We start from the raw sequence: 13,721 nt of genomic DNA, 5'->3' as shown, positions 1-13,721 counted from the left end.
AAAGCCTGTACTGGCGAGATTCCTCATCTCTCAACACACCTCCATTCAGGGCAGGAGCGAGGTGTATGCCTGAAGCCATGGTTGTGCTAAACATTCACCTTAGTTAATGTATCAAAAATGCTGCAGCACTGTAGAATAATGGCAAACGCCTACATTTTACACAGGAGGAACTAAAAGAGTTTTGGATTCGTTAAAGAAGTAGCATAACCCTATACGGCAACTCAGTTTAGCTAGTATGTGCTCTGAATCACACATTAAGCTTTAATTCTGTACATGTGTATCATTTGGTCTTGTTCTGAGAGTGATCTGAGAGTCCAAGGCCATAACAATAAAGTACTTCTAAAAAAGTAGTATCAGTTCCAGTAACATACATTTTGTCCGAGTTTCTCTGAACTTGCACAAGACAGTATGGTATGTTTCATGTCTTGGTGTGTTGTTTTGGTGGGCACTGTATAGCACTTCTGCAAAGTTCTTTAATATATGGTAGGATAGAAAGCACCACATAAAAGTACCCTGTTTACCTAAAGGTGGAATTATTCTTTAAAGTAGCATGTTGCAAGGACTCAATTTTAAGTGCAGAAGAGAGGAATAGAGATCTTACTTCTTTGTTCAGGGAGCAACTAAGAGCTGTATTAGATATAAGTATTTTTTGATGGTTTAGCTTCACCATTACATAGCAGCAGCAGTCCTAAGCCTAGACTAAAAAACTGAACTGCAAGTGCCTTTCTTCAGTCTGAAATTGATGCAAACAGCAAACAAAGGGAAAGCAGGAAAACAGCAGCAGGATGTTCACTTATACCTGCAGCAAGGGATTAATTACTTTTACCTGCAGCAATAACTTAAGAGCATAATTGGTAACTTTAACAGTTCCTTCATTTTCTATTAAAATAACATGGCTATTTCAGAGGTGGTATGATGTCTGATCTACTGGGACAGCAGGCAGAACAGTTATTCAGAGACAATGAAGATCTCTGCTTTAGCTGGCTTCAACAACAAAACATGAACAGTCCTTCAATCTAGAGAACCTACAAGACAAATTTTCATGAGCTGACAATCTCTAAGTTCAGCACGGTCCATATCAGAAGAAACTGAAAAAGGTTTCAGGGAAGTGAAGCCTACAGTAACACCTCATAAAACTTAAGTTTGGTTTCTCTGACGTACAGGAAGATTTCTTGATGTAAACTCTTACAGACAAGATCAAGAGACCTTGGTCTGTTGCTGCCCTATTAATGCAAAGAGACTGGGTTGGCGGTTTTTTTGTAAGAAAAAAATTGATCTTTTATACATTCATAATTGCTACTTTTGTGAGCATTTTAGGAAAACTGAGTGTAGTCTCTGTCAGACCACTCAAATTGACCAACTAAGCTCTGTTGGAAAGGGATTCCATGTTCCCTGTAATAGTTCACCGGTCAGTATCTGCTCATCACTCATTAACCCTAAGCTCCTTATTGTCTATAAGGAGGATAATCCTCTGGGTGAAGGTTTGTTGCTGTGTTTTGAAAAGTCCTTGATTAATCTTTATCTGTAGAACCCAGATCTGATTCTTTCATGACTGGTATAACTAAATAGCCACTTTGCCTGAGTCTGGCCTATGCTCACCAGTCTAAGAGCGACTTAAAAGGAAACAAGCTTGGGGAGATGCTACTACTAAAACAACCTTCACATCCACATACAGGATCACCCAAGATGTCCACTGCCTTTCAGGCAAGGCTGATCACAAGAAAAAGGGTTCATGTTGAGAGGGTGGTGCATGTGGTAAAAGATGGGATGTAAATCCACAAATTGTTTTTCAAACCCGATTCAAGTAACTCACGGTGACTCAGGTGGCTTTCTTACTGAAGTTACAGAGCAATAGCTCAGCTGGGTCTTCTATCTACACCAAACACAATTACAGCTTAGCAGAAACATTTTATATGCAAACAAATTCCTAAGCAGAATTAACAGAATGGGAGCTGGACTTGACCGAGAGAAGTCTGAAGATACCTGTTTGGCCAAATCCCAGTGATACGGAAATCTGAAGCTTGAATTAAGCTAGTCCACTAGACTGTCCATGATTTTAGGAAATATAGATTGCCACCTCAGATGCCTGTAGAGATCTCTGCTGTACTGAAAGAAGAGAAACAAGTTCACCACCTACCAGGATATCAGGACAGCAGTAAACAGATGAGCTTTAGAGTCTAGGATACCTTCCAGCCAGGACAAATGGACTGTCAGCTTTGCAAATCAACAGCTTCCAAGAACGCATAATAGCAAGTCCCTAAAGTCACCACTGCATGAGCATAAACCACATGGAAGGTACCTGCAAAATGCTTCACCTCCTACCCCCTCTCACTCCTCAAAACCCCCACTTCCTGATCTAGTCACTTAAGACACTAATATTGTTCTAAAGCTACAAATGTAAGATGCTACATATTCTACACTCCTAAAGTTCACATATATAGAAGAACATTCTCTAACAGAGATTGCTATTTTCTACTAAGAACATGTGGGGGAAGTTATTTCTCATGCTGGGTTCTAGAATTTTGTTACACAAATTCTAGAATAATTTAGGTTCGGAAACACCTTTAAGGAAAAGTCTTTTAGACCTTTAAGATCATTAAGTCCAACTGTTAACACTGCAAAGTCCACCATAAACTGAAGTGGACTAAAGTCCACTAAACTTTATCTCTATGAATACCCACTTGGTACTTTTACATTCAGATTAAAACAAAATCTTACCCACACCTTGCACTTATCTGAGTCACTAATAATTTCTCCATTTCCTCCATTAAAGTTTCCCATATTTAATTCAGTAATTACTTAACAGCAAGATGACAAAACATTTAACAAGTTTGCCTTACATTCTTAAAAAGTTCAGCTTGTAATTGTTGTTATATGATCAGATTATTTAATATTCTGAATAAAGTTTGAGATGCTATCAACCCCCTCACCAGGTTAGTATAGTAGCATAAATGCATGTAGATTGTTACAAGACAGATACTACAAGGAGTAAAAGTAGATACTGCAAGGAGCAAAGGTAGATACTGCAGCTATTTTTTTTAACCAAAACGCTTTAATCCTAACCCTCTTAAAAGAATGTGCAAGATACTGTGAGGCTGACTAAAACATTAGAAAGCTGGAAGCTCTCCTTTTAATTAGGTGATCCCAAAAATGCACTAACTATTTAAAATGTAACATCAGTGTATCACAACTAAATGCCTTAGACCAAACGAAAGCAGTGGTTTATTTAGCTCAATGGGGACGCCCTCCAGATCCAAGTGGAAAATCTACCACGGGAATCAAAATATCTAGTGTACTTGAAAACTGATACGAAGTTTCCTATCACTTTCATGGATTTGTGTTTAGCTCCTTCCATCAAGAGGTGCCAGAACGTGTGTGTCACTAGCTTGGGAAAAAACAAATTGTGTAGAAGAACAGCTCTGGAAGTTTAAAACACAAGCGAAGGAACAAGGCCAGCAGTACAGCCTTTCACACCTAATCTGCATCCTTTGATCTTTCAAGTACATGCCACAATAATTTAAACAAATAAGATGTTTGACTGGAAGGCTTCTATGCAGTATGTCATTATCAGGAGTGTGGGGAAACACAAAAGGTGCTCCCCATCCTGTTTGTCACCGAAAACACCGACAAGGAGTAATCCATGGAGACTGAATTACAAAATTCCACCTTCCAGATATCCCAGTGACAAAGACAATAAATGCAGGCAACAAGTTGACAGTTAAAGTTGTTATCTTTAATGAAATGACTTTGGAAATAGCATCAATTTCCATGACACCAACATTTTGGGAGTCCCATAAAATGCAGTTACATTCCAATGCCAATATTACAGGCAGATCTCCATTCACATGGCAAACAGGATCAAGAAAGCAACCATCAGACAGAAGAGACCCATAGCTTCAGACAGGGCGAATCCCAGGATAGCATATGAGAACAGCTGCTGCTTCAGAGAAGGATTTCTAAAAGAAAGAGAAGGTGTAAGACCTTTTTATCCTTACAATTAAATGTTTTTCATACAGTTTAACCTCACACTTCCTTGCCGCAGATTCTGAAACAGGAAAATCCAATAAATCCAAGCAATTCTTTTGCAAGGCTTTCACTCAAGATAAACTAGTTGGCAACTAAGACTAGATTCAGGTTATGCAGATGGTGTAACAGTTTTCCAAATGTGCACAGTTTTTGTGACTGTACTAATGTAACTTTTGAATTTGACTTGTCTCCATCCTCCCATGCAGAAACTATCAGCACTATGCTTCAGAAGTTTATTTCACATCTGTGATATGAGAACTATACTCCAAGGAATTCTCTGCATATCGTGTTTTAGGCAGCTCTCAAGACAAATACAGGAACTGAAACCACGTAAGAGCAGGACAAACAAACAAAGAAATATGCAGCAGTTTGTTGCAAAAATGCAATGACTATACCTTCAAGAAGTGAGAGGAGAAAATGTCCAACATAAAACTATGAAGCAATGTTCTACAACCTCTTATTGTCACGTTCATGCCAAATTCAAAACTCAATATATGAATTTTGTAGTGAAAACACTTGTTTCTTCAGGTGGAAAGTGAACTTCCTCGTCTTCAGAAGGGCTTAAAAATCCTTATTAAGAAGTAAGACTTAACTGGTTGGAAAAGTAGTGAAGAACATGAAACCTCTTCTATGCCTGTGTAAGTTCTGCTCTTTCATGATGCCACGTGAACTACTTCTATTACAGGAATGCTGTAAAATTATCTGAAAGTTCATCCCTACTACAAAATCCTCACCCTTGCCCCCTTCAGATTTCTAGAAGGAATAACTCATTTGCTGAAGTAACTGCGTATTCTGAGATGCAAAGGTGAATGTGTTAGAAAAGCAAATCAGGCCTCTATTTCTAAGCCATGATTCTGACTATGAAGACTAAAGCATACAGACTCTCATTCCTTACTACCAGTTCTCACACTGTTTTTCTTTAGCATTTTCCCCCTTACACAGAAAAGATCCAGTCTGGATTTTTAGTTCATTTCTGGAACCAAATGCTCAAACACTGGACTTCCATGACCATAAGACTGACCAAGTCTAATGATGCAATTTCTTTCATGGCTCTCCTCCAGGAAGAGTGTAGAAAGTTCTGAATTTAACAACAGAGCCATCCTGACGAATATGGTACAGTTTCATACAATTCTCTTCAGCCATGTTTGTCAGTAACAGTAATCATTAACAGGATTTATTACTGTGCCATCATCCTTTCTACAGCTCAGCTGTCTTAAGATACATCTGCATACAATTCAAGAGTTTTTAAAGAGAGAGATTGATTACCTGGCATAACCAATGATTAGACTACCGAAGACTGTTCCAATACCAGCACCAGAACCAGCCACACCTACTGTGGCTGCACCAGCACCAATAAATTTGGCAGCAGTGTCAATGTCCCTGCTGATAGCACTAGTCTGGAATTCTCTAAGTGCTAGTCGGGAGACAGTATTTTGGGCCCCGTTAACTGTTGAGTTGCCCTAAGAAAACAAAACATGAAAAAGCATTATATTCAGACAAAAGACCAGGTGATAGCGTTATTATGCAGTTTTAAAAGCTGTATTAGATCCAATGTCTAGTTATTCTTCAGAGTGATGAGACTGTAAGAGTCATAAACTTCAGAATGTTACCTGTTCCACCTGAAAGCACCAACTTTATATGTAAAAGACTTCTCAGGGGAAACAGCAAGACAGCAATGAGTATTATCAGGTGTTTGACTTAAACCAAGTTTCACACTATTGGTATTTGAGTTAGTACAAGTGAACTCTAAGTTGAGGACATTTAGGCTCACCAGGTAATTTAGGAAGATACAGAATTTTGTTTATAAGGTACCTCTCCATTCTTGACCTCTGGCCTAGACAACACAGATGCCGAAATTGGTCTGTACAAGACTCTTGATCCAGCACGGATCTGTAAGAGAAGGAAAAAAACTATAAAAAAAGAAACACTTTATCATAGCTATTCCATACAATAGTAAGTGAATAAGACTATAAGCTACTAAGCCATTTATCTTCCTTGAAAGACAGGAATCTCTGAACAGCTGGATATCCAATAAACAATACAGAAGCAAGCACTGCCATGCAATCTGACAGCACTGTTCTCAGGAGATATTATTGTAAACAGCTGCATCCTTCAGTGAACATATACATGCATTATGCTGACACAAAATAGAGCAAAACAGCGATAAAAAAGCCCGACCGACCAGTAGGCAGTGAAACACATTTTGAAATGAATAAATAAAAGTCATCAAAATTAATTTCAAAGTTGTTAAACGCACAGATGTAACCTAGACTTTTGAATTTAGCAAGGCACAAATGAATGAATCCTTTTTCACAAGCCGCCTGCATGTGTCCTTGGGCTCCCAGCAGTCTAAGGTCATATCGGCTCTTGCACAAAGCTCTTCCTGCAGGGGAAACCTGGGCCTGCACCATGCAAAATGAGACCTTCTGCAGGCCAGAGAGGGCATTTTCATGCAGGACAGTCTCTCATCTCTGCAGGGGCAAAAAATCCCGGCCCTCCACAGGACAAGCAACAGGCTGGAGTTTGACCTAGAGCGAGGCACAGAGCGCAGGAGGCCCAGGAGCTGCTGGCTGCGCTGACCTCCCTCTCCTCCGCCGCCCGTGTGCGAAGGCCCCTCACCTTGGCACAGGGCCCCGGCCGCGCCAAGGAGGCGGGAAGGAGAACGCGGCGCTGCCGCAGTCTGCCCGACCCCCACCCCTTCGCTCTCGGCTGAGCAGCGCTCGGTACGGGCTCGTCCCAGGGCGCTGCCGCGGGGCTCGGAGGTCCGCCCAACCCGCGGCAGCCTCGCGGCCGTCACCGACCCTGTCGCCGACAGGGACGGAGGCGGTGAGGAGGCGCAGGCGTCCCCCGCGCACCCCCACTCACCAGGGAGGGCGAGGTGGCGAGCTTGGCGCAAGCGAACATCTTAGCGGGCGGCGTCCCGGGGGTCGCGATCCAGCGTCTCTGCGGAGAGAGCGAGAGGGTGAGGGTGCGGCGGGTGGGGGCGGCGATGGGCGCGGATGGCGCGGGTGGCGCGGCTCTCACCGTGGCGGTGCCGCGCTCGGGCCGACGGGCGGGCGGGCTGGGCCAGCTGTGCGCAGGCGCGGCGGGGCCGGGCGGCGGAAGGGGCGGGGCGCGGCCAAGGTCACTTTGTGCCGGCGCCATTGGCAGCGGCGGGGGGCGTGGGCGCGCGCCGCTTTCCCGCGCAGCCGCAGCGCGCCCGGGGGCGGAGCCGCCGCGAGGGTCTTTGTCGCGCCCCCTCCCTGGGGCTCGGATCGCGGCAAGGAAAGGGGGCGTGTCGGAGGACACCTGCTGTGTAAAAAGCCCCTACTGTTTAATTAGTCATTTCTGCACGATGAGCAGCTTCACACCCAAGTAACGAAAAAATCCTTTTTAATCAAGATTAACCGAAATAGGATTATCTTCACTGAGTTGAGCATGTGTTCCCGAGATTCCCGCTTTAATCACTTACATGTGCTTTGATGTTTTTCATTTGCTAACGGGATTATTATTTTAATGGTCATTTGCTATTGTAAGTAGTGTTAGCGCCAACTAGTAAAGATGCTGAAAAATCGAGGTTTCGAGTAAAACACTGGAAAATATATATTTAGGTTATAAAATTTTCATTTGATACAATCTGTGCCATAAAAATCTAAAATTGTGTGCTGCAAACGCTCTCCAATGGACCAAGTAAGGGGCTGTGTGTGCTCTATTTAGGGATGGGAACAGTCTCTTAGGTCTTAGGTGCTGGGCTCCTGCAGACTTACAGGACGATTGATATTGCTGTCACTGGTTAAACCGCAGGTGCCACAAAGCTGAGACATGGTCCATATCAGCAGCTTGAACACCCTCAGCAAACATGGACAATAGGTGCTTTCAACAGCTTCATACTAATGTTAAGCATAATGTTGCTTTTATAACCTACAGCGTGGTGTCTTCTGATCATTAGGTACCAGGGAGGTGTACTCAGCTGTAGGTCTGAAGGTGAGAAACAACAGTACAATTTGAATTTCCCAGCCTTCTGCTCCCTGCCTCAATCCAGCAGCAAGCTTGGTTTGGTTCCAGTGTGCATCTGTCTTAGTAACAGAGCAGTAAAAATTCAGTCTGTAAAGGCCAGCAAAACAGCTTATAAGTTGCCAGTGGTTTTGGTTTTCTGTTTTCTTTTTTTTTCTCTCTTCATAGCTTACACGCATTTTTTGGGAACTGAGGTGCATGGGCAGATCTGCATTGTCTGCCACGTCGTTCTTCCATAGACCAACACTAAGAAATAAGTATCAATGGCAAAACCTTTTAATGGTTAGGCAGAACTTTTCACTCAAAAAAAAATTTCAGTCCATATGCTGTTGTGGGAACAAGAATTTCCAGCACCATGAATAAAACCATAAAGCCAAGGTGAATGCTGTACTGTTGGAATGACTTAAATGTGACCTGCTGCTGTATAGTAGCATACAGAGTACCCCATTTATGAGGATGAGTACAACAAAGAAGATCTCGGCAACAAAGAAATTCGCTTGCTCACGGAAGGAAGAGCAGCAGTTAGAGACATGCTTTCTCCTTGGGAAACTGGAGGTCTGGACCTCCAGGCATGAAACAAACCTTCCTCCAGCTCTCATGAATGGAGAAGAAAGTGGAAATTACACTCCTGTATACACACAGCACAAAGCTGCACGGATTCAAAACTGCATTAAACGGAAACCCTCTTCTTTCACAAAAGAAGTGCCCTGTTCTGTCATAATTCCCACCCCGGAATGTTTCGCAAAAAATGCATTCACAAGCTGTTTGTTGTGAACAGTGTCAAAACCACTATTAAACACTAGTTTATTGTTACTTTTAAGGCATAGCAGCTGATACTGTATTTTGAATGTGAGTCAGCTGTTCTTTTCAGGAGGATTTTGAAGAGCAGTTACTGATCTCTGGGGCCGGGCTGAGTTTAGTTCAAGCAGATCTTCATAAAGAAAGACTTGTTAATCTCACACCATTTCCTATCCTATGGCTGGCCTGCTGGTAGGTCCCCAAGGAAGTGCATCAGTGCACTAAAGACAGTGTAATTTCTAGTTTCTCACCACGTTTCTGAAAATCTTTGAGAGTAGGTTCCCAGTTTTCCAATTGTCTCTCCCCATCAGGACCAGTTATGCGTGTGGACAGCAGCCAAGGATGCCGGAGGAAGTTTTCTCCCCATTTTGCCTCTAGCAAGGAAGACAGAGTGCAGATGTTTGAGCAGTACATGGTGCCTGAAGAGCCACTCCAGTCCTCTCCCACAGCTCCTGCGGCCTTACAGCTCCCTGCTGCTGAGCCAGGTTTCTGTCAGGGCAATAAGAACAGCGACCACTAGCTGTGGTTCACCAGTATGGCCTTCTTCTTTCCCAGAAAGGAAAGAAAAAAGGTCATCCCGAGTTTTCCAAGCTTTCTAAAGACTTCTCCCGGAACCATAAAGCTTCTCCCAGTCTTTTTGTCCTTACTTTTGGAACAGCAACATCTGTTTCACCCTTGCTGCCAAGCAGCTCATTTCCTAGGTTCCCCATGCAATGGATCAGTCCTACAGTGACATGCACTTCCGCTTTATAACCCTGAAATGAATTGGTATCTACACGGATCGGGCTCTGAATGCTACCACGCACGAGTATCAGCAGAATGGATGTTGCATACAAATGGCATTTTTCTGGTGACTTCTTAAAGAGTACTATCAAACCTTGTATCTGTCCAGAAAGCAGGTAATAAGGCAACTTGGCACAGTATCCATAAACTGGAATGCCTGCCTGGTAGATATGGGTTGGTTTTCCTCCAGGTACAGACAAATCATGGCAGTTGCACATTGGTTCAGTTGAACAAGTAAAATCCTGTACAAGGCTAAATAAATGAGCATGTCCTGAGTGCTTTGCACTGGAGGGTCTGCCAGAATTCAACATTTATTATTAATAGCTTATAAAAGATGAATGTCTGTATCTGAATGTTCTATATTTGCTGAAGGAGGAATCTTGGCTTTTTAAGAGAAATCCCATTGTCCAAAGCCTAAATAAAATGTTCTCCTGCTAGATCGAAACCAATTCCTTCAGGTTAAATTTTATCTCCCAGCAGAGGATTATTAACTCAAAACATGTCACACACTCACACTAGTCTTTCTTTTAAAATCTGTTTTGAAGAGGAGATGTGTCTGGAAAACCAATATATTCCAATAACTCTTAATTGTTGGAAGACCCCCAAAGGATGAAATTGGATCAAAGGCCTCCTGAGATTATCCTAATGTTTGTGAAATATTTAAAAACTTAAGGGGTATTACCTCAGGGTTAGCTCTCTTGAACATCCAGATTTATGATGTACTTTGCAGGGCATTGATTGATATTGATTTACAAAGTCAGGGGTTTTCAGTGTTTTTCACAGCCTGGGCCATGTTTCAGTCCTACCTCTTCCATTCACAGCTCTGTGGTTGAATTTTCCCATTCAAGAATGAATCTTCCCATTCAGGACTCATAGAACTGGAGCACTGGTTTGTGGAAAGAAGATACATAAAAGAGAATAAATACACTCGGAGTATTTAAACCATTTTTGCTCTGGGAAGAAGGAACAAAGCCATTATTAGATGGCTCTGCTTTAAGTAGAAATTCTCTTGGTAGCACTGTCTTAATACCTGTTTACCTTACGGATTATTAGTAGGTGCCAAATTTTGACATAAGTAATGTTGTTTTAATTGCAGACTGGACTGGATTATAAGAGATGCTTCATAGGAATACAGATGATAAAGTTTTTTCTCTAAATTCTAAACTTCTCCTTCACAAGGGAAAGGGAGAAACTGTTTCTTCAGTAATCTTTGTCCCTGAGAGCACTTACCCAAGCAATTTTTTTTCCTAAAATTAGGTTTTTTATAGTCTCAATGGCTTCTTTCAGTGGAGAGCAGGAGGCAATTAACAAAGTAGAGCTAATTTAGGCTGTAGAGCATTCTGGTCAACAGACCATTGATTATTTTAACACCTGAGTTCTAGAAATGGGTGAGGTTAACCACAAACATCATACCATGTTCATACTAGGTAAGATTTGGAACATATGCTAATACTCTTCAGAACATTCACACAACTTGAATGGGAAATCATGATAATCCTTATCATTAAATTTTTGGGTCTTTAAGATCTGCTTTAAATATCACAATGATTATATAAGTAGGATCTGCTACACCATAGCCTATATATGTCAAAATGGGATGTTGTCAAGAGGAGAAACATTCTGCTTCAGCAGAAATTCAGCATGGAAGAGAGGCATACTCATCTTCATCCTAGCTATTGGATTCTGGTGGAAAGTGACATCAAGGCTCTAAGGATGCCAGAAAAGACTGGTGGAGCTGCTTTCCCTCTGGATAACAAGTCCTATTGTCTAGCATTCAGGTTCTACTGGTTACTTTTATGATGCTGTACAACAGTATAAACATTAAAACATACAGCCGTCCTTTTGTAAAACCGAGCATGTCACAAGGTGGAAGATAATACTGTATTTTTGAAATTAATTTTATATGTCAGCAAAAATTATAATTTGTCTATAAAATTATGATTCCCTATTTTAATGTAACTTTTATTTGTATTTCATACAACGATAGAATTTTTTAAATTCTCAGAGATTATTGAGTGCAACCATTAACCAATGTAACTTAAAGTGGAAGGTTCATGAATAGTTTCACTTTATGCTTTACATCTATTACACTGTGTGTGTCAGCATTGCCGCATTCAGGGTGAGCTCTTGTGTTTAAATATCATTATTATGTACCTACCCAGTATTTTTTGGAAATCGATTTTTGAGTGAAATCTGTAATAAGACAATCCACTGATGTTTAAACAAAGTAATTTTTATAAATGCACAGAAGATTCAGAACTTTTAGAATGAATATACCTCTTACCTCTTACCTTAGAACATGAACTCCTTTAACTAAGTTTTCTTACTCATGATATTTCTCAAGGCTGTGCTGCAAAAAACAGCTGATACCTGAAATGGTCAGTCAGTTCACTGGGTAACACACACATGGATTTCTAGGTTACAAAATATTACTGGACTTAAATGAAGAGAAATTCAGCAATGCTTTATATTCCTACTAACAGTACTAAACACCTTTTGAACAGAAAACAAAGTTCAGCTGTAAGCTGACACTATTGGCTGCACTGGTTAGAACACAACATTGGCAATCCAATTTTAACACCTTTCATATAATACACAGCACAGCCAGCCAAGACTTTGCCCAAAGTATAGCCATTTTTTTTCAGAAGCATCCATAGATTTTCATAGCTGAAGTTGAAGAAATCCAAAATGGAGGAAAGTTTTCTTAATGGGCTCTTCTGGCTTTTTGTGCAGGGAGAATTGCAACACCAGAGTTTTAGTTTTTAAACAGAAATACCTAAGCAACTTTTTTTAGATTTGTTGTTTTTCTTGTTTCCCAGAATTATATAAATGATACTAGACAAGGCTTTTTGGGTAATACATTTTGGCTGTTCACAATCTGAAAAGAGAAATAGGAAAGGTAACTGTTCAGTGCTCAAAAAAACCCCACAGGAATTAGTAAATCTTGTTTGGATATTAAATTAGTGTTTTGGATAACTGATCTGTTATGGCTGTTTGTGCCATGTAAAGAGCAGAAGTGGGGTACACATGTATCTGCCAGGACTGTGGCAGAAGGATTTTGCCTTCCTCCCCCTTTTCACAGAGGCTCTAGTTCCAGTTGATGATCCCTGGTTGCAGGGGAGATGGGGCTATAGCCCATTAATACATGCGAGATTCATCTGCATAATTGTAAATGACACACCTCCCAACTACGAGTTTAGATGCTCATACCCCTGCAAATTGCTTCAGGCTCACAGCCTAAAAGGCAGTGTATAAATGAACAATATTCATTATCATCTGAAAGCTTTTCAGTCTGAACCACTGAGCAGAAAACCTGTGGAATCCTTTGACTCCAGTGCACAGGTTGTGCCCTCTAGGATCTGGTGCCAGTCTGAATCCAGAGAAAAAGTTGCTGTAGTTCAGCTGCCTACTGTCATGCTTTGCATGGCTCAGATGAGCTATTTTTAAATTACTATAATTAATTTTGCTCACAGTTACACAAGACATCATATATTCTCATGTTTCATACCTAAAGTAGACAAACTCTGGACAGCCTGCCATTTCTAAATTCTTGGAAAGGACTCTGTCCCTAATACTCAGACTCAATGAACATCCTGGTTCTCTGGCATGCCTGTATTCATTCCCATCTGTCATGCTGGCATTGTTCCCACTCAGAATTATTGATGCCAATTTTAACAGGGCATAGGTGCTAACCAAACATGGTTTTAGAGGGACAGCTTTCATAACACAGCAAGTGCCATCTCTTTTGCCAGGAGATCCTGCTGTTTGCAAATAATTCCAGCTTAAGGCCACATGCTTCATTACATGGGATCACATCTGTAGATGCTTGTGGGTATTATTAAAAAAAAATCAACAAATGTCTACTGTATTTCTCTTTCAGTTTGGCTCAGTGCTTGGAATTCTGTGTGTGGAGAATGAATGAACTTGTTAGCAGGAGTGAGCCATAGGCTGTTAGATACTCTGAGCAGTCTTAACAGGTTACTGCATCAAAGCTGGCACAACAAACTGCAGAGTTTAGCAGAGCTGTGCTGCTTTTTTCAGGTGCCTTTTGACTGCTTTGTGTCTGTAGTTTGTTCTGAGGAGAGAATGATAGAGCATTGTGTTTTGCACCACAGCTTTTG

The 13,721-nt window shown here is 41.3% G+C and overlaps 1 protein-coding gene across 1 annotated transcript; it reads right to left on the bottom strand.

Moving 5' to 3' along the window:
- Nucleotides 1-3,711: 3,711 nt before the first annotated feature.
- On the bottom strand, nucleotides 3,712-7,117 carry ATP5MC3 (ATP synthase membrane subunit c locus 3). Its single transcript, XM_032114968.1, has 5 exons — nucleotides 7,051-7,117; nucleotides 6,892-6,969; nucleotides 5,839-5,916; nucleotides 5,293-5,486; nucleotides 3,712-3,956 (listed from the first exon to the last, which is right to left on the bottom strand). The coding sequence occupies exons 2-5, from the start codon at nucleotides 6,928-6,930 to the stop codon at nucleotides 3,842-3,844; spliced, it is 426 nt and encodes a 141-aa protein (XP_031970859.1). The 5' UTR covers nucleotides 6,931-6,969; nucleotides 7,051-7,117; the 3' UTR covers nucleotides 3,712-3,841.
- Nucleotides 7,118-13,721: the final 6,604 nt, after the last annotated feature.

The sequence above is a fragment of the Corvus moneduloides genome, chromosome 7, assembly GCF_009650955.1.
Source record: "Corvus moneduloides isolate bCorMon1 chromosome 7, bCorMon1.pri, whole genome shotgun sequence".
Classification (NCBI taxonomy): domain Eukaryota; kingdom Metazoa; phylum Chordata; class Aves; order Passeriformes; family Corvidae; genus Corvus; species Corvus moneduloides.
This window is presented reverse-complemented; position numbering and strand designations above follow the sequence as displayed.